Raw genomic sequence first — 26017 nt, 5'->3', positions numbered from 1 at the left:
GCTGTAAACATTCTTGTGAAGGGTCCACTCTGTGGGGAAGACCTGACCCTTCCGGCTGAGGCGATCTGCCATGACATTCATATCGCCCTGAATGAGCCTCGTTACCAGCGTGAGCTTTCGATCTTTTGACCAAATGAGGAGGTCCCTTGCGTTCTCGAACAACTTCCTCGAATGAGTCCCTCCCTGCTTGGAGATGTAAGCCAAGGCTGTGGTGTAGTCGGAGTTCACCTCCACCACCTTGTTAAGCTGGAGGGACTTGAAGTTTATCAAGGCCAGATGAACTGCCAACAACTCCTTGCAATAGATGTGAAGTGTCCTTTGCTCCTGATTCCATGTTCCCGAGCATTCCTGTCCGTCCAGTGTCGCACCCCAGCCCGTGTCCGATGCGTCCGAGAAGAGACGGTGGTCGGGGGTCTGAACAGCCAATGGTAGACCTTCCTTGAGAAGAATGCTGTTCTTCCACCACGTTAGAGTAGACCTCATCTCTTCGGAAACAGGAACTGAACCCGTCTCTAGCGTCATGTCCTTTATCCAGTGAGCAGCTAGATGATACTGAAGGGGGCGGAGGTGGAGTCTCCCTAACTCGATGAACAGGGCCAGTGATGAAAGTGTCCCTGTTAGACTCATCCACTGCCTGACTAAGCATCGGTTCCTTCTCAGCATGCTCTGGATGCATTCTAGGGCTTGGAAGATCCTTGGGGCCGACGGACAAGTCCGAAAAGCTCGACTCTGAAGATCCATACCCAAGGAGACAATGGTCTGGGATGGAACGAGCTGAGACTCCTCAAAATTGACCAGGAGGCCCAGTTCCTTGGTCAGATCCATAGTCCATATGAAAATCTCCAGACAGCGACGACTTGTGGGAGCTCTTAAAAGCCAGTCGTCTGACGGAGCCGGACACAAGATCATGATACTGCTGCACAGTCTGTAAACTGTCAATCATGGGCAAGCGAGGAAGTACAGTGACAACCCGAATCTGTCTAGACTGTCTGGGTCGTACAGACAACTCCTTAACGGGTTGTTGAGGTTGCCGCACTGCGTCACAACAAGTCCCTTCTGTTGGTTGTTGAACGTCTTCCCCGTGACACATTGACTCCGTAAACAAAAAATTCTCTAACAAGGACTAAGCTTGGACTGCATGTCATGCAACACAGCTCAAGGTCTATGGGAGCAGGTGTGGTAACAGACGGGATTAGCGGCTGAAGTGGAACCATTACCTTCCCTGTAAGCATGTTATGCTTAAACAAAAGTCCATAAGAGGTTATGCAGCTAAAGGCTCCCTCCAAATGACAGAGTCCTCAAGGGAATATCAGAAGGAGGGAGAAAAGAACTTTCTCATCTACAGGGACCTTATCCTAGAAAAGCTAAGTTCTCTGAGTGAGGGTTCACTGGTGCAAAAGCAGCAGACTAGAAGGCAACGTTATGAAACTGCTTGACAGTCTAGTGAGTTGGCAACAACCCAAGATGTGTTGAGAAGCATGCGGTAAGGTATGCAGAGCATGATGTATGCAGAGTATGCTGTATGCAGAGCATGCTGTATGTAGAGCATGTTGTATGCAGAGCATGCTGAATGCAGAGCATGCTGTATGCAGAGCATGTTGTATGCAGAGCATGCTGAATGCAGAGCATGCTGTATGCTGAGCATGCTGTATGCTGAGCATGTAGTAAGCAGAGCCTGCTGTAAGCAGAGCCTGCTGTAAGGAAAGCAGAGCGTGTGCATGGCGTTTAACATTTCTCAGAAATTCCATGACCAGTGCTAGAGTGCTTTATGCATGCTTGCATGGGGTTTAAACCATGGTATGAAAATGGAGGTAAGGTATGCTGAACAGCAGAGTCAGAACGAGCTGGAACAACAATAGTTGTGGTTTCCTCTTCAAGACTCCGATGAGGGAACACCTGAGGCTCAGTCTGCAAAGGCTGAATAAAAGACAAGCAGAAGGAAGGCGCATGGGTGGAGGAGGCTGACTCCTAGCATGAGTGGTTGAACCCAAGGGTTGCGCTTGCTGAGCGGTTGGCGGAAGCGGAGTAGCAAGTTCCAGTTCCTGTGGTGTGAGCGGAGCGCGATGAGGAAGAGGCTGCGCAGAACAAGGTAAATGTCTCGCAAGCTGAGGCTCCTGAGGCGCAAGGCTAAGGTGTTGTGGTGCTTGCCTTGTGGAGGGTTGAGCTCGCTGCAGCGAGAGCTGAGGAGACTGACTCATGGACGGGAGAGGTTGTTGTACCTCAACCGAGTGTTGCATCACTGGTGGAGCAGCAAGTAGAGGCGGAGGAAGAGAGGTATAATCCTCCTGATCCCAATGTAAAGGTTGCCTTAAGGAAGGCGGAGGCTGAACACCACAGGGAACAGCAAACTCAGCACGTGGCTCAACATCGTACGCCTGGCAGGTGGAACTGCTGGCAGGTGGTACTGCGATCAGGCGGAGCGAGTGTAGGCGGAGGCGGAGGAGCAACACTCTCAGCCCGACACTCACGCATCAAGTCCGAAAGCTGTGCTTGCATGGACTGTAGTAGAGTCCACAACATCGTACGCCTGGCAGATGGTACTGTGATCAGGCGGAGCGAGTGTAGGTGGAGGGAGTGTAGGCGGAGGCGGAGGAGCAACACTCTCAGCCCGACACTCACGCATCAAGTCCGAAAGCTGTGCTTGCATGGACTGTAGTAGAGTCCACAACATCGTACGCCTGGCAGATGGTACTGTGATCAGGCGGAGCGAGTGTAGGTGGAGGGAGTGTAGGCGGAGGCGGAGGAGCAACACTCTCAGCCCGACACTCACGCATCAAGTCCGAAAGCTGTGCTTGCATGGACTGTAGTAGAGTTCACAACATCGTACGCCTGGCAGGTGGTACTGTGATCAGGCGGAGCGATCATAGGCGGGGGGGGAGTGTAGGCGGCGCAACACTCTCAGCCCGACACTCACGCATCAAGACCGAAAGTTGTGACTGTATGGACTGCAGTAGAGTTAACTTGGGGTCGGCAGCCACTAAGTTCTGCTGAGGTAAAGCCTTAACAGCAGAGATCTGTTGTGGCAGAACCTTACTCCTCTTAGGCGGAGTGTAATCAACTGATGACTGAGGAGAGTCAGAGCTAACCCAATGACTGCATTCGGGTTGTGAACTTTAACTTCGTACGTCTGGCATAGGTCTGGACTTAACGTTTAAGAGGTCTTGAGACCTGAGACCAGCGTTACTCTGCCTTTATTTTCTCCCCTAATCTCTTCTGCAGACGAGCAAAATAAGGGCTCAATCGTCTGCGGGTGGGAGTGACGGTCTCGGTAAGACACGCCCACAACCACCGAGAATACTTCTGTGCGCCGATCAAGGCCTGCTGAACCCTTATGCCCTTCGACATTGCTTCTCCCCTGGGCTTGGGAGCTTGCAAGAGGTCCCGGACTGGGAGGACGACTGGCGCGCACAAAAGTACCCTCACGCACTAATCACTTATCACTTTGATTTCTGTTTGCACTTATTTCACTGAACTCGAAACTTTAAGTGGTTTGTACCTGAAATACGCAATTCTATCCTTTCTCAAAGTTAGTAATTGCGAAAACAGAATTACAATGTAACAGAAAAATCTAATGAAAGATAATTCAGTGGTTGGAAAGAGGCTAAACACTAGATCACTCTAGAAACGTTTAGTTTCTTCCCCTAAAGAGACTAGGGAGAAGAGCAAAAAACGATAACGACGTTACTCGTACGCCTGGCAGGCTTGAATGAAACGTTTATCCTCTCTCTCCCTCCGTCTCTATCTCTCTCTCTCTCTCTCTCTCTTGACTTAGAACCTGAGAGAAGAGCCCAATCATATATATCGTTAAAACATATTATTGTTAAAGGAAAAAACTGAAAAGTTCCTTTATTAGGATCAAAACCATTAAGTTAAGAAAGAATGAACAAAACGCTAGACACGGTTACTCTTACTGCAACGTGAAACCGTGAACATTCTTTCTCTATCGTAACGATAGAGTGCAAGTTGAACGTTCTGAATGTCAACAACTGCAGAGACAAAACAAAACGTTAGTTCAACTTTGAAAACAGTACGAGACTGCCAAAGAAAATCTTTCAAACTCTGTGGCGGAAATAGCATAATATGTTAACAGGTAAAACCGAAATGACGGGCTCAAAGTTATTAACTTCGGTAAAAGACCGCCTACTATTAGGAAGGTCGAATATAAACAAATATAAAAATTAATTTTAATGAGTTTATAATAAAAGGAAGTTAATCGAAGAGGCCTATAAGAGGCGGAGAGAATATAAAATAAATCTATAACTTTTGTTAAGCAAAATTAAGAAAGAGAGTCTATACTCTCTTAGACACCAACACTTCCGTCTAAGGGAAGGGTCGGCCATTGAAAGGTGAACGAGAGTTCATACTCTCTCGTCACCATAATTAATCAAATTAATTCCAAAAGCTAACTAAGCTAATATAGAAGTTTCCAGTAAAGCGACAGCCGAAATCAAAGAGAAATACTTCACCAAATCGTGAAAATACTCCAAGAACATAAGCGTATCCCAGAACGTCTTGCCGGAAGCACGACAGAGGAATAATTGAGGAGGTGTCAACAAGAAGTACTTGAGTACCTGGCCACAGGTGGCGCTGGTAAATACACCCCCTTCTAGTATTGTGATAGCTGGCGTATCCCTCCATAGAATTCTGTCGGGCAACGGAGTTGACAGCTACATGATTATCGGGTAAGTTTAATATTGAAAAACAAAAGATTCTAAAAATTAGTGCTCAACAATACCCAGGTTAGTGACAGGCTCAAGAATACTCACCCTGCTAACTTAACTGTAACATCAGGGAAGTGAATAACTTTTAATAACAAGTCCCTTGCTCTCTCTAGATGTTGTGATCCTATATTTCCAATGGCAACTTGTTTACCTAAACCTCTCACAAGTTTTTCTATAAAAATGGAGCTTTGATGAATGCTGGCCACTGCAATCCCAGCATCAGCACAAGTAAGGAACTCTTCAAAATCAGAAGAGGAGGTGCATAAAAAGGTGGCAGTCGACTCAAGAGCTCTTGCTGCAAACAGGATGCTATTCACTTGAGTTGTCATGCCCGGTAATACTTGACTCAAGTACTGGAGAAGAAGACTGTAATGGGTATTATATCCCAAGTAAAAACCACCGTCGCACAAAACCAGAATAAGACTTGCAACTATTTCTTTATTTACAACCTGAAAAGGCAAGAAAAAGTAAATTAAAAAAGCTAAAATTATCTTATCTTTTAGATATTAAGAAAATATAGGATAATGTTAATTTGGAGATTCAAAGTATAAGAACTATGTTGCAAGTTGGAGACCAGCCCGGATGGACAAGTCCTTGCACCTTCATGAAAATTCTGTTACATTTCAACTGGAACCTTTCAAATAATCCTATTACTAACCAATTACAGAGGGAAAAGGGTGAAACCTCCAAAGAAAAACACAAACCCATTAATTTCAAATAGCCCTTTTTATTCACATGAAATCATTCAGATATTTCTGTTCTTCTTAAAACAAGGAAGGAAAATGCCAAACAGTTAGTAGACCCACACATGTGTGGGAAGATCTTCAGGTCTAAAGCAACTACAAAAGTCATCAAGCTGTCTGCCTAATACATAAACTGTTATAATAGCAAGAAATGTCTATATGTTTACTTACAAGAAACATGGTTGAAATGCTCTTGCCAAGATACAGTCTATCAGATACAGTAGTCATATCAAAGCACTTTTCAAGGTGTTTATGAAAATGAGCAAAATCAAAAATAGTTATGTCCGAGTCATGAAACAGATCAAGGTCATCAAATTTTAGTACAGTAGAGTAAAAGTGTTTGTATCAAGATTTATTCTTGTAACAAGTCAAATGAAGGTTATTATTAAATCATAAAGATAATAAGCTATATGAAAAATAAATGTAACTTAACAGTCATATAGATGGTTAAGATATCAATATTTTGTCATGGTTGAAATATTAATACAAAGATGTACAGTATTTGTAAAAGAAATTAAATGACAGTATCTTTAAACATTTTTTGGGGAAATTACAGTATATAAATGCAAAACATCATCGAAGAACAGATGAAATACAGACATAAATAAAAATGTATGTCCCTCATTCGAATAGTTTAGGATATGCTTTAAGTAAGCTCCATCAGTACACAAAGCAAGGCAAAACAATCAGTGTTCATTATCTAATTTTAACTGCTCATTTCACCTCAAAATCCACTAATACTGTATACAGATGACCAGCAGCTTTGAATTACATTTTTATGGCAATTTTCAATTACCTTTTTACTTAAACCTTTGACTGCTATGATCACATTTCCCATTTCTTACATCATTAATTTCATCCAAGTTCTAAAGGTTGGAATTAAAGGTCCCTTTACTTAGTAATTTTCTTACTTGCCATTACTATCCTATATACTCGGTTTATTTCAAGAGTCCCTTTACTTAGTAATTTTCTTCCTTGCCATTATCCTATGTACTTGGTTTATTTTAGGAGTCCCTTTACTTAGTAATTTTTTTACATGCCATTATTATCCTATATACTTGTTTTATTTTAGGAGTCCCTTTACATAGTAATTTTCTTACTTGCCATTACTATCCTATATACTTGGTTTATTTCAGTTAATCAATTAGTTCTTTCTTGTTAGCTACAAATTACAAGGAGAGAATGAGGGTACGAAGAGTAGTCTGTTGATAAGATCTAAAGGAAATCATTGTTTATTTAGGTAGAACTCTTACATAATACTATAATACCATGTAGTATGGTTACATATATTCATTATAATGTGTTTGGAGTAATTTCTTAACCAAGCATATTTTCATAGAACCAACTACATGAAATAACCATAACTAAGAACAGTAGTTCAGATAATTTAATCAGTAAACCTTCCCTAACTGAAATTGTGCTTCTAATTTAACACAGGATAAGTCATATTTGGGTGGGACACATCAGAAAGTCAATCTGCACAAAGGGATATTCAGTTAAACAATCTCAACTAGTGAAGCTCATCCTTGAACAATTATGAGCTAATACATTAGTCTGTGTAGGAATACAAAAGAAAGTTGATTCTTACCTGTTTAAAAGCTTCCAAAGGAACAAAAAGAGTCAAGATTCGGCAGAGAAACAGCAGAATGCATTCATTATTCAGGACTGGATCTTGCAGCTTAGCACTGTCACCATACTGTTTTCTTGTTTGGTAATTCAGAATTAGAATCCCTGCCAGTCTTTGGATAGTCTGAAAAAATTAATAAATTAGATTAAATAGAAAGTAAATAATCTATACGAAGTTATTACCTCAACTTAGATAAAGTATGTTACCATAATGTTTAATAAAAGAATGGCCAAATTTGGAGAAGCTGAACCAAATGAAGTTAGTCTCTGCTAAAATTCATCACATTGAAGTACAATAAACCCTCGCCATACCACGGTTTACCTATTGTTTTTCAAGTACATCACAGATTTATAATTATATTATATGTAAATCTATATCACAGACTCCTCCTTATATAACACGTTATTCTAGGGCAGATATGTTCTGTATTTTTGTAGATGTTAATTAGTTCTTTCTTAAAAATAGTCCTTTTTGGGCATAAAACTTCATAAAGTAAATTACAGTGATAAAATATACAAAAAAAAACTGGTTTAGAAGCAAAAATGCAATGTATGCAGTGTGTTTAGTTTATTGGAAAGAAGAAAATGCATAGTGTGCCATAGGTGACACAAAGAACTTCACATCTGTATGGAAAACGAAGCTCGGGAAGCGGGAAGAGAGTAGCCTAACTTGATCATGTGATTTCGTATAAGGTACTTTATTGATCAGTTGAGGAGACACGACTAATCAGACCACGCTGATCAGTATTCTGACTGCTGATTAGCTGTTGGACCACACGATAACTCTCAAGCAAACTGCAGCATTCAGTATCCCTTGCTTTCCAGTATGCTTCTGCGCATATGTACGCAACATCACTCTGCATTTTTATTTGTTTTGTGGAGTTTTTTTTATTTTTGGGGTAAAACTGTAAATTGCTTATGAGCCTATGAAACTGCCAGTCAAACATTCTGCACCTTCTTAGGCTTCTGGCTGTACACCCAAGTAACAGAGGAAGATGTTTACTATAGCAGATAAGATGAAACTCCTGGACATGCTTGAGGAAGGGAGAAGCCATGAGAACATTGGCATACAATAGGCATCAACGAATCTACCATTCGCTACATCAAGGATGAAAAGAATATAAGGATAAGAACAAATGCCACGTTCAACAAGACAGCAAAAAAGTGGTAACTTCTCATAATAAGGATTTCATAAGGATCGAGATTACGATCTTCGCTGGTGAGTGTTCAAATTTTATTATTTTCATCTATGTATATACAAGAATGTGTCCAGAGTAAAAGTAAGTTTTGACATAAAAAGTGTTTAAAAGTGTATAGAGTGTTGGGAGAGGTTATAAAAACTTGAATATATAAGATAATAAAATAAATATGATATTTTAATTATAAAATAAATTTTTGAATATACTTACCCGGTGAATATATAATAGCTGCAACTCTGTTGCTCGACAGACAAAAAACAGTAAAAACTCGCCAGCGATCGCTATACAGGTTGCGGGTGTGCCCACCAGCGCCAACTGTCGGCCAGATACCACTCTCGATGTAAACAAAGACTCAATTTCTTCTCATCCCACTGCGTCTCTATTGGGGAGGAAGGGAGGGTCGTTTAATTTATATATTCACCGGGTAAGTATATTCAAAAATTTATTTTATAATTAAAATATCATTTTTAAATATTTAACTTAGCCGGTGAATATATAATAGCTGATTCACACCCAAGGAGGTGGGTAGAGACCAGAGTTAAATATGTTTACATCGTATAAGCTAAGAGTTTTTTATTTCATTTTGGCAGTTATCAATATAACAAAATCAAAATAAATAAGTACCTGGTAAGGAAGTCGACTTAGACGATTACTCTGCCTTGTAAGTACGTCTTCCTTACGGAGCCCAGCGATCCTCTTAGGATGCTGACAGACCCCCAGGAGCTGAAGTATCAAGGGCTGCAACCCATACAACAGGACCTCATCAAACCCCTAATCTGGGCGCTCTCAAGAAATGACTTTGACCACCCGCCAAATCAACTAGGATGCGAAAGGCTTCTTAGCCTTCCGGACAACCCATAAAAACATTAAAACATTTCAAGAGACAGATTGAAAGGATATGGAATTAGGGAATTGTAGTGGTTGAGCCCTCACCCACTACTGCACTCGCTGCTACGAATGGTCCCAGTGTGTAGCAGTTCTCGTAAAGAGACTGGACATCTTTTAAGTAAAATGACGCGAACACTGACTTACTTCTCCAATAGGTTGCGTTCATGATACTTTGCAGAGATCTATTTTGCTTAAAGGCCACGGAAGTTGCTACAGCTCTAACCTCGTGCGTCTTAACCTTAAGCAAAGATCGGTCTTCCTCACTCAAGTGTGAATGAGCTTCTCGTATTAACAATCTGATAAAACATGACAAAGCATTCTTTGACATAGGCAAGGATGGTTTCTTAACCGAACACCATAACGCTTCAGATTGGCCTCGTAAAGGTTTAGTACGAGCTAAGTAGAACTTAAGAGCTCTAACAGGGCATAAGACTCTTTCTAGTTCATTGCCTACGATCTCCGATAAGCTGGGAATATCGAAAGATTTAGGCCAAGGACGAGAAGGTAGCTCATTTTTGGCTAGAAAACCAAGTTGCAGAGAACAAGTAGCTTTTTCTGACGAAAATCCGATGTTCTTGCTGAAGGCATGAATTTCACTGACTCTTTTAGCCGAGGCTAAGCATACCAGGAAAAGAGTCTTAAGAGTGAGATCTTTCAGGGAGGCTGACTGTAAAGGCTCAAACCTGTCTGACATGAGGAATCTTAGGACCACGTCTAAATTCCACCCAGGAGTAGCCAAACGACGCTCCTTAGTGGTCTCGAAAGACTTAAGGAGGTCTTGCAGATCTTTATTGTTGGAAAGATCTAAGCCTCTATGCCGGAAGACTGATGCCAACATGCTTCTATAGCCCTTGATAGTGGGAGCTGAAAGGGATCGTCCTTTTCTCAGGTATAAGAGAAAATCAGCTATTTGGGCTACAGAGGTACTGGTCGAAGATACAGAAACTGACTTGCACCAGTCTCGGAAGACTTCCCACTTCGATTGGTAGACTCTAATGGTAGACGCTCTCCTTGCTCTAGCAATCGCACTGGCTGCCTCCTTCGAAAAGCCTCTAGCTCTCGAGTCTTTCGATAGTCTGAAGGCAGTCAGACGAAGAGCGTGGAGGCTTTGGTGTACCTTCTTTACGTATGGCTGACGTAGAAGGTCTACTCTTAGAGGAAGACTTCTGGGAACGTCTACTAACCATCGAAGTACCTCGGTGAACCATTCTCTCGCGGGCCAGAGGGGAGCAACTAACGTCAACCTTGTCCCTTCGTGAGAGGCGAACTTCTGCAGTACCTTGTTGACAATCTTGAATGGTGGGAATGCGTAAAGATCCAGATGTGACCAATCTAGGAGGAAGGCATCTATATGTATTGCTGCTGGGTCCGGGACTGGAGAGCAATAGATTGGAAGCCTCTTGGTCAGCGAGGTTGCAAAGAGATCTATGGTGGGTTGACCCCAAGTCGCCCAAAGTCTCTTGCACACATCCTTGTGGAGGGTCCATTCGGTTGGAATTACTTGACCTTTCCGACTGAGACAATCTGCTAGGACGTTCAAGTCGCCCTGGATGAACCTCGTTACTAGGGAGATGCCTCGATCTTTTGACCAGATGAGCAGGTCCCTTGCGATCTCGTACAACGTCAGTGAGTGGGTACCTCCCTGTTTGGAGATGTACGCCAAGGCCGTGGTGTTGTCCGAGTTTACTTCCACCACTTTGCCTCGAAGGAGATACTCGAAGCTTCTCAAGGCCAGATGAACCGCCAAAAGCTCCTTGCAGTTGATATGCATGCTCCTCTGACTCGAGTTCCACAGACCTGAGCATTCCCGACCCTCCAGCGTCGCGCCCCAGCCCAAGTCCGATGCTTCCGAGAAGAGAACGTGGTTGGGTATCTGAACTGCCAGGGGAAGACCCTCTCTTAGGCTGATATTGTCCTTCCACCAAGTCAGACAAGACTTTATCTTTTCGGAAATCGGGATCGAGACCGCCTCTAGCGTCTTGTCCTTTTTCCAGTGAAAAGCCAGATGGAATTGAAGAGGACGGAGGTGTAGTCTTCCTAATGATACAAATTGCTCCAGGGATGACAGCGTCCCTACCAGACTCATCCACAGCCTGACTGAGCAGCGTTCTTTCTTCAGCATCTTCTGGATGGAGAGCAGGGCTTGATCTATTCTGGGGGCCGACGGAAAAGCCCGAAAAACTTGACTGTGAATCTCCATCCCTAAATACAGAATAGTTTGGGATGGGACCAGCTGTGACTTTTCCAAATTGACTAGGAGTCCCAATTCCTTGGCCAGATCTAGAGTCCAATTGAGATCCTTCAGACAGCGATGACTGGAAGAGGCTCTGAGAAGCCAGTCGTCCAAGTACAGGGAGGCTCTGATCTCCGATAGCTCGAAACTGGTACCCCACATTCCTGTAAACAAACCTCAGAAACGGTTGGGAATCCGGGTGTATAGGAATGTGGAAGTATGCCTCCTGAAGGTCGAGAGAGACCATCCAGTCGCCTTCCATAAATGCTGACAAGACAGCCTGGTAGACTTCATCGCGAAGTTTGTCTTGACAATGAACACATTGAGCGCACTTGCCTCTTACGTACTCCTGCAGTGAACATGGCTGCCAAATCATGGAGCTATCCCTGAGGGACTTGTCTCTGCAGAGAACGTGGCTGTCAGATCATTGGAGCCATCCCTGAAAGCCTTGTTTATGCATGACATAATTGTACAGCAAAACTTCAAAGGCTCGAAAACAGCTGTGAAGTTGACCTGTAAAATCTTGGAGCGTCTCCTGGCCAGGCGCCAGGGAGAGTCTACGAGATTTTAGAAGTCTATCTGGGCAGAGGCAGGAACTCCCAAGCCGAGAACTTCTCTCGTGTCATATCAGACTCTCGCTCTATAAGCCAGTTTAAAAGAAGGGAAAGCAAAGGCTGTATCCCCCAAACTCCTCCTGGTGATAAACCAGTCGCCTAGCAAACGTAAAGCTCTCTAGGAGAGCGAGAGAGCACTAGCTTATAAAACAACGGCTTCGAAGTAGCTAGGCCTAGTGTAAGCTCTGACGTTTAGGCGAACGAGGAGCAGCAGTTACAAAAAGATCCGGACAAAGATCCTTAAAAATCAGCATGATTTAATTAAAGTCCATAGAGGGCTAAGCAGCTTTAGGCTCCTCTCCGTCTGACAGAGTCCTCAAGGGAATATCAGTAGGAGGGGGAACAGCAACTTCCTCATCTAAAGGAACCTTCTCCGATAATAGCTGAGTCTCAAGCAAGGGAGAGACCTACCGTGGTGGCAATGCTTTACAAACAGAGTCCACACGCACTGGTGCATTAGTAGCGGACCAGGATGCAACGTCATGTAACTGCTTGACAGTCTGTGAACTGTCAACAACAACAGGTGAGAGAGACTAGGACGCAACGTCATGTAACTGCTTGACAGTTTGTGAACTGTCAACAACAACAGGTGCGTGAGGACGCACAGCGTCTACTCGAGACTGCTTTGACCGCCTAGATTGAGCAGTCAAAACAACTCTAGAATGCGGAGGTTGACGCACAGCGTCAAAACAAGTCAACTCCGATTGTTAGCGAACGTCCTGAACGTCAACAGGAGCATCAGCAAGTGGCCTAACATCCAAATGTGGCTGAAAATCCACACGAGACCGCATCGAGTGTGGTTCTAAATAACCTGACTGACGTGACTAAGCTACGCCAACGTCACCAGGCCGCACAAAGGAACGTTAGGTTGGCTGAAAGCCAGGATCTCGATGAGATAAACGGCTAGGCTCAACGTACTAATCGGCAGAATAGTCTTCCATAAGGGAGGCAAGCTTATTCTGCATGTCTTGCCGTACAACCCATTTAGGATCAACGGAAATGGTTGCGGTAAGAGACGAGGGTAACGTCTGTGACCGCAAAACCTTGCCAACAAAAAGACTCTCGGAGTCTGTGTTACGCTTTTTGTTAGGCGGCGAGCAGTTTTCCGATGACTGCATAGGGTCAGAGCTGTCCTAATGGCTACAACCAGGACGCTGGACCTGTCCTGAAAGGACTGACTTTCGCTTAAGGGCCTCGAAACCTTGTTTCAGGTTTCTTATGCGAAAAGCCTTCGGATGACGAGGAGAAAATTGTCTCTCTCGCCTTATGGTAGGGGAGATCTTGGTAAGATACACCCGATACCATAGAGGGAACGTCTGTTCGCTGATCAAGGCCTCTCGAACCCATAAGTCGTACGACATTACTTCTCCCCTGGGCTTGGGAGCTTGCAAGAGGTCCCGGACTAGGTGAACGACAGGCACGAACAGACGAACCCTCGGTTACGCAACACTGTAACACTTTGCGCAATATCACTTTATCACTACGATTTTCTGTTTGCACTTATTTCACTGAAATCGAAACTTTTACTGATTTCTACCTGAAGCACGCAATTCTACCCTCATCAAAAGGTAGTAAATGCGAAATCAGTCGTATAATGCAAGCACATTAATACCAGCAAAACACAGTAAACATCTTTTAAGATAAAAAATTCAGTGGCTGGGGAAGAGACTAAACACTAGTTCATTCAAAACTACGTTTTCAATCTCTCACCGTACATTGCCTGGGGACGAGAATAAAACTAAAAACGTTTTATCCTTTCTCCCCGTACAGAGACTAGGGACGAGAGTAACTCGAGAACAACGTTACCCGCTTGAACGGAACGTTTTCTCTCCTCTCTCTCCCTCCGTCTCTATCTCTCTCTCTCTCTCTCTCTTGATTTCGCACCTAAGAGAAGAGCCCAATTACGTTTCGTCAAAAAAAACATGTTATTTGACCAAAGGAAAAAACTGAAAGGTTTTTCAATTACAGTGAACCCTCGTTTATCGCGGTAGATAGGTTCCAGACGCGGGCGCGATAGGTGAAAATCCGCGAAGTAGTGACAGCATATTTACCTATTTATTTAACATGTATATTCGGACTTTTAAAACCTTCCCTTGTACGTAGTACTGTTAACAAACCACCCTTTAATGTACAGAACACTTAATGCATGTACTACAGCACCCTAAACTAAAACAGGCACAAATATTAAAGGCGATTTTATATCATGCGTTTCCTAAACACCTAAAAAGCACGATAAAAAATGGCAACCAATGTTTTGTTTACGTTCATCTCTGATCATAATGAAGAAACAAACTCATTTAGTGTACACATATATGTATAGGTTAGTTTTTGCATCGATTATATTGATTATACAGTACTGTATGTTGATTTTTTTATTACCAATGTTTTAGTTTACGTATTTTTCTTAGGACTTCCAAATGAAATCTTTTTCTTTATGACGCCGCCTGAAACGACGGCGTGTACGCTCAGTAAACAACCACGCTCAGAACAAACAAGGCATTTAACGCGCATGATGATAGTGATAAATAATGATACAGTACATACAGTATTTACAGTAAAAGCATTTACAAAATATGTTACCTTACAAATATAAATTATACAGTACTTGTACGTAGCAAAGCAGGAAAACAATTTGAGAGAGAGAGAGAGAGAGAGAGAGAGAGAGAGAGAGAGAGAGAGAGAGAGAGAGAGAGAGAGAGAGAGAGAGAGAGATTGTTTTACGTACGTAAATGTAAATTTTAAACAAAAAAAATATGATAGGTTACAACATGTAGACTTTTAAAACCTTCCCTTTAACTTAATGCATACAGTACGTACATTACTAAACTATAAAACAGGTTAAAGTAAAAAATAAAGATTGTTACTGTACTCACCACGAAAGAAGTTGAAGAAAAACTTGAATGGTGATGGCGATGAATTTGCTGCACAGTAGAAATGATGATGATGAAGCTGATGATGTGTTCTACTGTGCAGTCAATGATAGTATTTTACGTCTCTTCAGACGGAGGTGTCTTTTCCTGGGACACCTCTTCAACTTCTTCCTGGGAAACTTCTTCAATTTCTTCCGAAGGCGTACTAGCAGGAGGAACTGGCTCTTTTTTGCGAGGCTGGAAGAACATTGTGATCGGAAGTTGTTGCCGCTGCTTCTTTTTTCGATCCAAGAGCATTTTGTAGGGAGTCATGTCTTCATCGATCTTGTTGCAGAATTGCATCGAGCGAACCATATCCTCGTCCCACTCTTGTAACATTTCTTTCGCCTCCTTCATATGGTTGCAGAACTTGGCAAGCCGTTCTAATGTTAAGCCCGTTTCTTCGACATTTTCTTGGGTCTCTTCCTGGGTACCCTCACTCTCTTCCTCACTTGCCGATTTCGTCAGGTCTTCGAGGTCTGCGTCAGTTAGGGGCTGGGAATGGCAGTCCAACAACTCGTCGACGTCTTCAGTCGTCATGTCGCCAAACCCGTCACCTCCAATTATGGCAGCCAACTGCACAGATTTCCGTATTGCAGTGTGTTGGATTTCCGACGGAGTAAATCCCTTGTCGTCGTAAACAATATCGGGCCACAGCTTCTTCCAGCTCGCATTCACGGTTGCAGGTTTCATCTCTTGAAGTGCCTTTTGAATATTCTGCAGGCACGTGGCTATGGTGTACTGCCGCCAGTACGCCTTCAAGTTGAAATCTTCATCCTCGTCATCTTGGGCAGCATCCACACACGCAACGAGGTCCGCCAAGGTATTCTTCGTGTAGAGGGCCTTGAACGCCCTGATAACCCCCTGGTCCATCGGTTGAATTAATGACGTGGTGTTGGGTGGCAGGAACTCAACCTGAACGCCCTCACGCGACAGGTCAGTTGCGTGTCCACCAGCGTTATCCATAAGGAGAAGGATCTTGAATGGCAAGCCCTTCTCTAAGAGATATTCATGGACTTCCGGGATGAAACACTGGTGGAACCAGTTGGAGGTCAGCATCTTCGTAATCCATGCTTTTTGATTATGCATCCAGTACACGGGAAGGAGATTCTTATATTTATTTTTCAAAGCGCGAGGATTTTTCGACTTATAAATAAGCCCCGGCTTTAACAAAAATCCAGCAGCATTGCCACACATCACGAGGGTAACGCGATCCTTGAATGCCTTAAAGCCAGAGGCTTTGGCTTCCTCTTTGAACAGGAAAGTTCGCGACGGCATTCTCTTCCAAAACAAGCCGGTTTCATCCATATTAAAGACTTGTTCCGGCTTGTATCCACCTTCAGCGATAATGTTCTTGAAAGTCTGGTTCACGTAAGTTTCAGCAGCGGCAGTGTCAGCGGAAGCAGACTCCCCATGCAGGGAAACGCTTTTCAGGGCGAAGCGTTTCTGAAACTTCGCGAACCATCCTTTGCTTGCGGAAAAACGTTTCTGAGGCTGGGAATCAGTGGATGTCCCTGGTTGAGGATCATCTGCATCATCATCATCTTCAGCATGGTTGCCGTCGTCGTCTTTAGGTTCCTTTGCAGCAAAATTCTCATATAAGCTCAAAGCCTTTGTTTGGATGGTGTTCGTATCCAACGCTATGTTCTTCTTCCGGCAGTCGGCAATCCACACAGCTAAAGCACCTTCCATGCGTACGATCGTTTTATTACGCGTTGTAACGACTCGCTTCGCTGATCTGCTAAAGGTGATTGCAGCAGTCTTTCTAATGTTCGCCTCGTCCTTTTTGATATAGCGAACGGTGGATTCGTTGATGCCAAAATGGCAGCCGGCGGCCGCGTAACTTCTACCATCTTTTAACATGTCGAGAAGCGTAATCTTCTCAGCTATCGTCATCATCCTTCGGTGGCGTTTAGGCTCACTACCAGCCTTACTAGAAGCAGAACGCTTGGGAGGCATTGTACAGTAGGATTTAACAGAAAGTTCAACAAAAAGTTCAACTTAAAACAGTCGCACACAGCACAGATTAAACTTCACAAACTTAAGAACGTCTACTCAGCAATACGCGGAAAGAGAAAGTGAACGATCCAGCCCCGCGAGAACTTTGATGCTGCGGGTAGAAGATGCGGGCAAAACACCAATCACAGGCTAGATAACAAAACTTGAGTTTTGATTCGTCCTCTATCAGCGCTTGAACCAATCACAACCCGTCTTACAGTACTATGATGCGTTGGTTACTCATAGAAGATGCCCCGCGCATAATGAACGTACGTAGATTAAGTACAATACCGTAATAATAATAAATAATGATAATAATACTGTACAGTAATAATAATAATAATAATGATAATAATAATAACAATAATAATTTTATTAACAACAACAACAATAATAATAATAATAACAATAATAATAAAAATTTACGTACGCTATTTTACGCTCTCTCTCTCTCTCTCTCTCTCTCTCTCTCTCTCTCTCTCTCTCTCTCTCTCTCTCTCTCTCTCTCTCTCTCTCTCTCGTACGCTTACAGTATTCGAAATGTGATTTTTGCAACAAAGAATATTATTGGATGCAGTACTGTACTACGTACGTATACATACAAAAGATTCATGGAAAAGAAGCACATCCATTACAGTACACACCATTCTAATATGGTATGACTGCATCTGATTTGCGTTTCATGTTCGATTTAATTTTACTACGTACTAAATTATCGTATGATCACATTCTCTTTTCGTGTTTTATTTCTTTCTGTGCTGAATTATATATCATATGTAATGCAATGAACAATCAGTAAGAGCAGATATTACTAATTACAGTATTAATGGAATTACAGGTAACAAAATATCGTATTTGGTTGTCTTCAGATTTCGCGGTATTTTCGAATTTTCCGGAAAATCCGCGATATGTATATATATATGGGTTATGGGAAAACCCCGCGAAGTGGTGAATCCGCGATTGTCGAACCGCGAAGTAGCGAGGGTTCACTGTAAAAAGTTCCTTTAAAATAGAATTTAAAACATTTAAGCTTTGAAAGAAGAATGAACAAAACGTCAGAATCGAATTACTCTTTCTGCAAAGTGAAACCGTGATACTCTCTCTCTCTATCGTAACGAAAGAGCGCAAACTGCGTAGCATAAATAAACTAAAAGTTAGTTCATCTTTGAAAACAGTACGAAGACTATTCAAAGAAAATCTTTCATAAAATATTTATTAAAAATATTCCTTTAAAAAGTTTTAAATCATTAGCTCTTTAAAAGCTATTACGATTGAAAAGGGCTCAACGTTGTTTAACTTCGGTTTCCAAGTTAGGACCGCCTACTCTCAGGAAAGGTCGCATATAAACAAATCATTAAAATGTTATTTTCATTAGTAAAATAAATTTTTGAATATACTTACCCGATGATCATATAGCTGTCAGCTCTGCTGCCCGACAGAAAAACCTACGGGCGGAATACGCCAGCGATCGCTATACAGGTGGGGGTGTACATCAACAGCGCCATCTGTCAAGTAGGTACTCAAGTACTCGATGTCAACATAGAACCAATTTTCTCCTCTGTCCACTGGGTCTCTATTGGGGAGGAAGGGTGGGTCCTTTAATTTATGATCATCGGGTAAGTATATTCAAAAATTTATTTTACTAATGAAAATAACATTTTTCAATATTAAACTTACCCGATGATCATATAGCTGATTCACACCCAGGGGGGTGGGTAGAGACCAGCATTACATGTTGACATTATTATGAGCTAAGTATTCCGTATTTCATTTTAGCAGTTATTCAAAATAACAAGCATAAAATAAATAAGTACCTGGTAAGGAAGTCGACTTGAACAATTACTCTGCCTTTTTAAGTACGTCTTCCTTACTGAGCCTCGCGATCCTCATAGGATGCTGAGCGACTCCTAGGAGCTGAAGTATGAAGGGTTGCAACCCATACTAAAGGTCCTCATCAAAACCTCTAATCTAGGCGCTTCTCAAGAAATGACTTTGACCACCCGCCAAATCAAGTAGGATGCGAAAGGCTTCTTAGCCTTCCGGACAACCCAAAAATATTAATAAAACATTTCAAGAGAAAGATTAAAAAGGTTATGGAATTAGGGAATTGTAGTGGTGGAGCCCTCACCACTACTGCACTCGTTGCTACGAATGGTCCCAGAGTGTAGCAGTTCTCGTAAAGAGACTGGACATTCTTAAGATAAAAGACGCGAACACTGATTTGCTTTTCCAATAGGTTGCGTCGAATATACTTTGCAGAGATCTATTTTGTTTAAAGGCCACGGAAGTTGCGACAGCTCTAACTTCGTGTGTCCTTACCTTCAGCCAAGCTTGGTCTTCCTCATTCAGATGGGAATGAGCTTCTCGTATTAACAGTCTGATAAAATAGGATAAAGAATTCTCTGACATAGGCAAAGATGGATTCTTAACTGAACACCATAAAGCTTCAGACGGGCCTCGTAAAGGTTTTTAAAATAGAACTTAAGAGCTCTTACAGGACATAATAATCTTTCTAGTTCATTTCCAACCATACGATAAGTTTGGAATATCGAACGATATTGGTCAAGGCCGAGAAGGCAGCTCGTGTTTGGCTAGAAAACCAAGTTGTAGAACATGTAGCCGTTTCGGATGAGAATCCGATGTTCTTGCTGAAGGCATGAATCTCACTGACTCTTTTAGCTGTGGTTAAGCATATCAGGAAAAGTGTCTTAAAGGTGAGATCTTTCAGGGAGGCTGATTGAAGCGGTTCGAACCTGTCTGACATAAGGAATCTTAGAACCACGTCTAAATTCCAACCAGATGTAACCAAACGACGCTCCTTCGTGGTCTCAAAAGACTTAAGGAGGTCTTGTAGATCTTTATTGTTGGAAAGATCTAAGCCTCTGTGACGGAAGACTGATGCCAACATGCTTCTGTAACCCTTGATAGTGGGAGCTGAAAGAGATCGTTCTTTCCTCAGATATAAGAGAAAGTCAGCTATTGAGTTACAGAGGTACTGGTCGAGGATACGGATACTGACTTGCACCAGTTTCGGAAGATTTCCCACTTCGATTGGTAGACTCTAAGGGTGGATGTTCTCCTTGCTCTAGCAAACGCTCTGGTTGCCTCCTTCGAAAAACCTCTAGCTCTCGAGAGTCTTTCGATAGTCTGAAGGCAGTCAGACGAAGAGCGTGGAGGCCTTGGAGTACCTTCTTTACGCGTGGCTGACGTAGCAGGTCCACCCTTAGGGGAAGTGTTCTGGGAACGTCTACTAGCCATCGAAGTACCTCGGTGAGTTATTCTCTCGCGGGCCAGAGGGAAGCAACTAGCGTCAACTTTGTCCCTTCGTGAGAGGCGAACTTCTGCAGTACCTTGTTGACAATCTAGAACGGAGGGAATGCATATAGATCTAGATGTGACCAATCTAGTAGAAAGGCATCTATATGAACTACTGCTGGGTCCGGGATAGGTGAGCAAACTATTGGGAGCCTCTTGGTCATCGAGGTTGCGAAGAGATCTATGGTTGGCTGGCCCCAGGTGGCCCAAAGTCTCTTGCATACATCCTTGTGGAGGGTCCAATCTGTTGGAATTATTTGTCCCTTCCTACTGAGACAATCTGCTATGACATTCAAGTTGCCTTGGATGAACCTCGTTACTAGTGAAAAGTCTAGACCTGTTGACCAGGTGAGGAGGTCTCTTGCGGACTCGTACCATGTCAGAGAGTAGGTCCCTCCTTGCTTGGAGATGTACGTCAAAGCAGGGTGTTGTCCGTGTTCACCTCCACCACTTTGCCTTGAAGGAGAGACCTGAAGCTTTTCCAGGTCAGACGTACTGCCAGTAGCTTCTTGCAGTTAAAATGCATTGTCCTTTGACTCGAGTTCCATAATCCCGAGCATTCCCTACCGCCTAATGTCGCACCCCAGCCTACGTCCGATGCGTCCGAGAAGAGAACGTGGTTGGGAGTCTGAACAGTCAGGGGAAGACCCTTTCAAAGGTTGATAAAGTCCTTTCACCAAGTCAGACCAGACTTTATCTTTCCGGAAACCGGGATCGAGACCGCTTCTAGCGTCTTGTCCTTTTCCAGTGAAAAGCTAGATGATACAGAAGAGGACGGAGGTGTAGTCTTCCAAGTGACACAAATTGAACCACGGATGACAGTGTCCTAACCAGACTCATCCACAGCCTGACAGGGCAGCGTTCCTTCTTCAGCATCTTCTGGATGGATAGCAGGGCTGGGGGTTGATCGTCTTGTTCAGCAATGTCCTCATCAGAGGGTTCCTCATCCGAAACTGATGAGGAAACGGCAACAGAGTGGGCAACGTCTGACTCGCTGAATCCGGTCGCACTGGTGGATGCGTGACGGAGCCGGACACAATATCATGGTACTGCTGCACAGTCTGTGAACTGTCAACCATGGGGACGCGAGGAAGTACAGCGGCAACCCGAAACTGTCTAGACTGTCTGGGTTGTGCAGTCAACCCCCTACCGAGTTGCTGAGGTTGCCGCACTGCGTCACAACAAGTCACCTCTGCTGGTTATTGAACGTCTTCCTAGTGACACACTGAACGTCCACAACCACCTCCGAGAGTCGCTTAACGTCAACGTGCGACTGGCAACCCACATTGGGTCGCATCGGTGGAGGAACCACCTCAACTGGCGGACGCGAGTAGGATACCTCAGCGTCAACAGGGCGCACAACCAACCGGTAGGAAGGTTGTTGGCCAGAAGGTTCTTATCCGTAAAAAATCCTCTATCAAGGACACAAGCTTGGACTGCATGTCTTGCAGCAAAGCCCATTAGGGTCTACGGGAGCAGGTGTGGCAACAGACGGGGTTAGCGACTGAAGCGGAACCATTTACCATCCCTGGAAGCCTTGTTATGCTTTAATTAAAGTCCATAGGAGGCTAAGCAGCTTAAGGCTCCTCTCCAAATGACAGAGTCCTCAAAGGAATATCAGTAGGAGGGAGAACAGCACTTTCTCATCTACAGGAACCATGTCCGAGAAAAGCTAGGTTATCTCAGTGAGGGTCTCACTGGTGCATAAGCAGCAGACCAGAAGGCAACGTTATGTAACTGCTTGACAGTCTGTGAACTGTCAAAAACTGAACTGTCAACCACAACAGGTGTGTGAGGACATACAGCACTGGTGCATTAGCAGCAGACCAGAAGGCAACGTTATGTAACTGCCTGACAGTCTGTGAACTGTCAAAAAACTGAACTGTCAACCACAACAGGTGCGTGAGGACATACAGCACTGGTGCATTAGTAGCAGACCAGAAGGCAACGTCATGTAACTGCTTGACAGTCTGTGAGCTGGCAACAACCAAAGCTGTGTGGGGAAGCCTCAACTCCTGACTGACTAGTCTGCTGCGGGCGAGTGGCGGTAACCACAGTGGGTTGCGGAGGCTGACACACCGTGTCAAAACACGGCAGCTTGTGGTAGCTCACGCACGGCAACGGAGTGCTCCGTGTGTCTGTGGGAGTCAGCATGCGTCTGGCAGGGTCGACTGCGCATGGGTGGAGGAGCTCTCACAACAAGAGTGTGGGAGCAGGCAGCCGCAGCGTCTGCTGGGCGCACAACCGTGGCAGGTTGTAGGCAAACGGGTGCATCGTCAACCTTCTCCGCAGTCGGAGTGTGGGAGCAGGCAACAACCAAAGCGGAGTGGTGGTGCGTGGTGGGGACTGCCGTGGGTTGCGGAAACTAACGCATCGCGTCAAAACACGGCAGCTTGACTCCACCTTCCCACTGCTGATGCGGTAGCTCACGCATGTCAACGGAGGGTGCCGCACGTCGGCTAACGTCAACATGCGTCTGGCAGGGTCGACTGCGCATCGGTGGTGGAGCTCTCCGCAGCCGGAGTGTGGGAGCAGGCAGCCTCAGCGTGAGCTGGGCGCACAACCGTGGCAGGTTGTAGGCTAACGGGAGCAGTGTCAACCTTCTCCGCACGAAACTCCTGCATAACCGCAGCTAACTGAGTCTGCATAGACTGCAGTAAAGACCACTTAGGGTCTACAAAAGCGGCAACAGACGGAGCTACTGTCCGTTGTGACTGAGGGTCTAAAACAGCTGGTGCGGCAACAGACGGAGTTACTGCCTGTTGCGGTACTACCTTGCCTCTCTTGGGAGGTGTGCAGTCATCGGATGACTGCAGCGAGTCCGAACTGACCCAGTGACTACACCTGGGCCGTTGGACTTGCGCGGAAGGGACCGACTTGCACTTAAAAAGCTGCGAGATGTGGTCCATCGTTTCTTACGAGAAACCTCTTCCGCAGACGAGGAATAAATGGGCTCTCTCGTCTTTGTGTGGGTGGGGCGATCTTGGGTAGATACGCCCGAAACCACGGAGGGAAAAACGTCTGTTCCTTGATCAAGGCCTGTGGAACCCATAAGTCGTTCGACATTACTTCTCCCCTGGGCTTGGGAGCTTGTAAGAGGTCCCGGACTAGGTGAACGACTGGCACGAACAGACGAACCCTCGGACGCAACACTGTAACACTTTGCGCATATCACTTTATCACTTTGATTTTCTGTTTTGCACTTATTTCACTGAAATCGAAACTTTAACTGATTTCTACCTGAAACACGCAATCCTATCCTTCATTAAAAGGTAGTAATTGCGAAAACAGACGTACAATGCAACAGAAAACATAAATAAAGATAAAGAATTCAGTGGCTGGGAAAGAGACTAAACACTAGATCAAATAAACTACGTTTACAATCTCTCACCGCACATAGCCTGGGAACAAGAATAAAACCCTAGAAACGTTTTACCTTCTTCCCCTACAGCGACTAGGGAGGAGAGTAAAAAAACGAGAACAACGTTACCAGCTTGAACGAAACGTTTATTCTCCTCTCTCTCCCTCCGTCTCTATCTCTCTCTCTCTTTCTCTCTTGATTTCGCACCTGAGAGAAGAGCCCAATTATATATCGCTAAAACATGTTATTTGATAAAGGAAAAAACTGAAAGGTTTTCCAAATAAAAAGTTCCTTTAATTTAGAATTTAAACCATTTAAGCTAAGAAAGAATGAACGAAACGCCAGAATCGGTTTACTCTTACTGCAAAGTGAAACCGTGATACACTCTCTCTCTATCGTAACGATAGAGCGCATGTTGAACGTCCTGAAAGTCAACAACTGCGTAGACTAAAAACTAAACGTTAGTTCATCTTTGAAAACAGTACGAGACTATCAAAGAAATTCTTTCATAAAACATTAAAATTTAAAAAGTATTAAATTCTTTAAAGGTTAAATACGATATAACGGGCTCAATGTTAATTAACTTCGGTTCCAAGTTAGGACCGCCTACTATCAGGAAAGGTCGCATATAAACCAACATAAAAATTTATTGTTATATGTTTATAATAAATGGAAAGTTAATCGAAGAGGCCTATAAAGGCGGAGAGATATAAAATATATAGATCTATAACGTGTCAAGCAAAATTACCAAAAACCTAAACACACTTCCGTCTAAGGGAAGGGTCGGCCATTTAAAAGTGAAAGAGAGTCCATACTCTCTTCGTCACCATATTAAATTTATCCAAAACGAGTTCAAGTTTTGAAATGTAGATAAAACCCCTGCATAGCGAAAGCTCAAAACTGGAATAGTGTACTTCACCAAATCGTTGTGAAAACAAATCCAGTTAGTAACAGCGTATTTAGTAGGTCTTGCCAGTGGCACAACAGAGAGAAAATTGGTTCTATGTTGACATCGAGTACTTGAGTACCTACTTGACAGATGGCGCTGTTGATGTACACCCCCACCTGTATAGCGATCGCTGGCGTATTCCGCCCGTAGGTTTTTCTGTCGGGCAGCAGAGCTGACAGCTATATGATCATCGGGTAAGTTTAATATTGAAAAATTTATTTTTATGTTTATTATTCGAAGAGGCCTAATAAAGGCGGTGAGATATAAAATATATAGAGGAAAATCTATAATTAATTTATAACGTGATAAGATAATTGCTAAAAGCCTAAACACACTTCCGTCTAAGGGAAGGGTCGGCCATTTAAAAGTCAAAGAAAGTCCATACTCTCTTTGTCATCAAAAATTAAATCTATCCAAAAAAGAGTTCAAGATTTAAGATGAAGATAAAACACCTGCACTGCGAAAGCTCAAACCAAAATGAAGTACTTCACCAAATATGTTGAGAAAACTCCAGGTTCTACAGCGAGTAAAAGTACGTCTTGTCGACACGTCGACAGAGAAGAAATTGAGTCTTTGTTTACATCGAGAGTGGTATCTGGCCGTCAGTTGGCGCTGGTGGGCACACCCGCAACCTGTATAGCGATCGCTGGCGAGTTTTTACTGTTTTTTTGTCTGTCGAGCAACAGACAGAGTTGCAGCTATTATATATTCACCGGCTAAGTTAAATATTTAAAAATGAAAAATTATAAAAAAAATATACCACACATTTGTGTTTCCTACTTCACAGCTTTTCAGCTATTCCTGCATCATAACACCCACAACAGCCAAGGAATTACTGCACTGTAATGGTAAAATAACCATGAAAACCTCAGATGGACTTGAATATTTGTACAACTTGGGAAAATATTTAAGATTTCCTTTCGGTTGACAAAATCTTCTGGCTAAATACTTAAAACTCTTTTCTTCTATCTTTCATTGAATTTCTGAAGTCAGGAAGTAAGATTTTCCCTGCAATTTCCTCTTTTATAAAGAATATGGTTAATAGTAGCGGTTTCTTTTTCAACAACAATTAACTTCCATTATTGCCTTCTGAGCTTGCGCCTTTAGAATTAGCGTGCTACGTTCTTTATAGAGCTCAAGTATTTAGTCAAGGTTCAATGTTGTTATGCATCCCAGTACACTACCCGAAGTCATTCATTCCTACTGTCTTCCACTGTCTTGGGTTAGAGATCTCTTGCTTGAAGGTACACTCGGGCACACTACTGTATTCTATCTTCTTTCTCTTCCTCTTGTTATTTTGAAATCTTTATCCTCTTGTTATTTTCAAGTTTTTATAGTTTATATATGAAAGATTTATTTTAATGTTATTAAACTTCTCTTGTAGTTTTCCCTTTTTTCCTTTCCTCTCTGGGCTATTTTTTCCTGTTGGAGCCCTTGGGCTTATAGCATCCCGCTTTTCCA

The 26017-nt window shown here is 43.4% G+C and overlaps 1 protein-coding gene across 2 annotated transcripts in view; it reads right to left on the bottom strand.

Moving 5' to 3' along the window:
- LOC137631601 (rotatin-like) overlaps window positions 1-26017 on the bottom strand; it is a 133268-nt gene that overhangs the window by 90610 nt on the left and 16641 nt on the right. For both annotated transcript variants that reach the window (XM_068363469.1, XM_068363468.1), the window contains exons 11-12: window positions 7053-7214; window positions 4767-5170 (exon numbers count right to left, since the gene is read on the bottom strand). In XM_068363469.1, coding sequence (XP_068219570.1) covers window positions 4767-5170; window positions 7053-7214 — 566 coding nt within the window. The remainder of the gene's footprint in view (window positions 1-4766; window positions 5171-7052; window positions 7215-26017) is intronic.

This window comes from Palaemon carinicauda, chromosome 40 (assembly GCF_036898095.1).
Source record: "Palaemon carinicauda isolate YSFRI2023 chromosome 40, ASM3689809v2, whole genome shotgun sequence".
Taxonomy (NCBI): Eukaryota; Metazoa; Arthropoda; class Malacostraca; order Decapoda; family Palaemonidae; genus Palaemon; species Palaemon carinicauda.
Note: the sequence above shows the minus strand (reverse complement) of the source record. Positions and strands in the feature narration are given on the sequence as shown.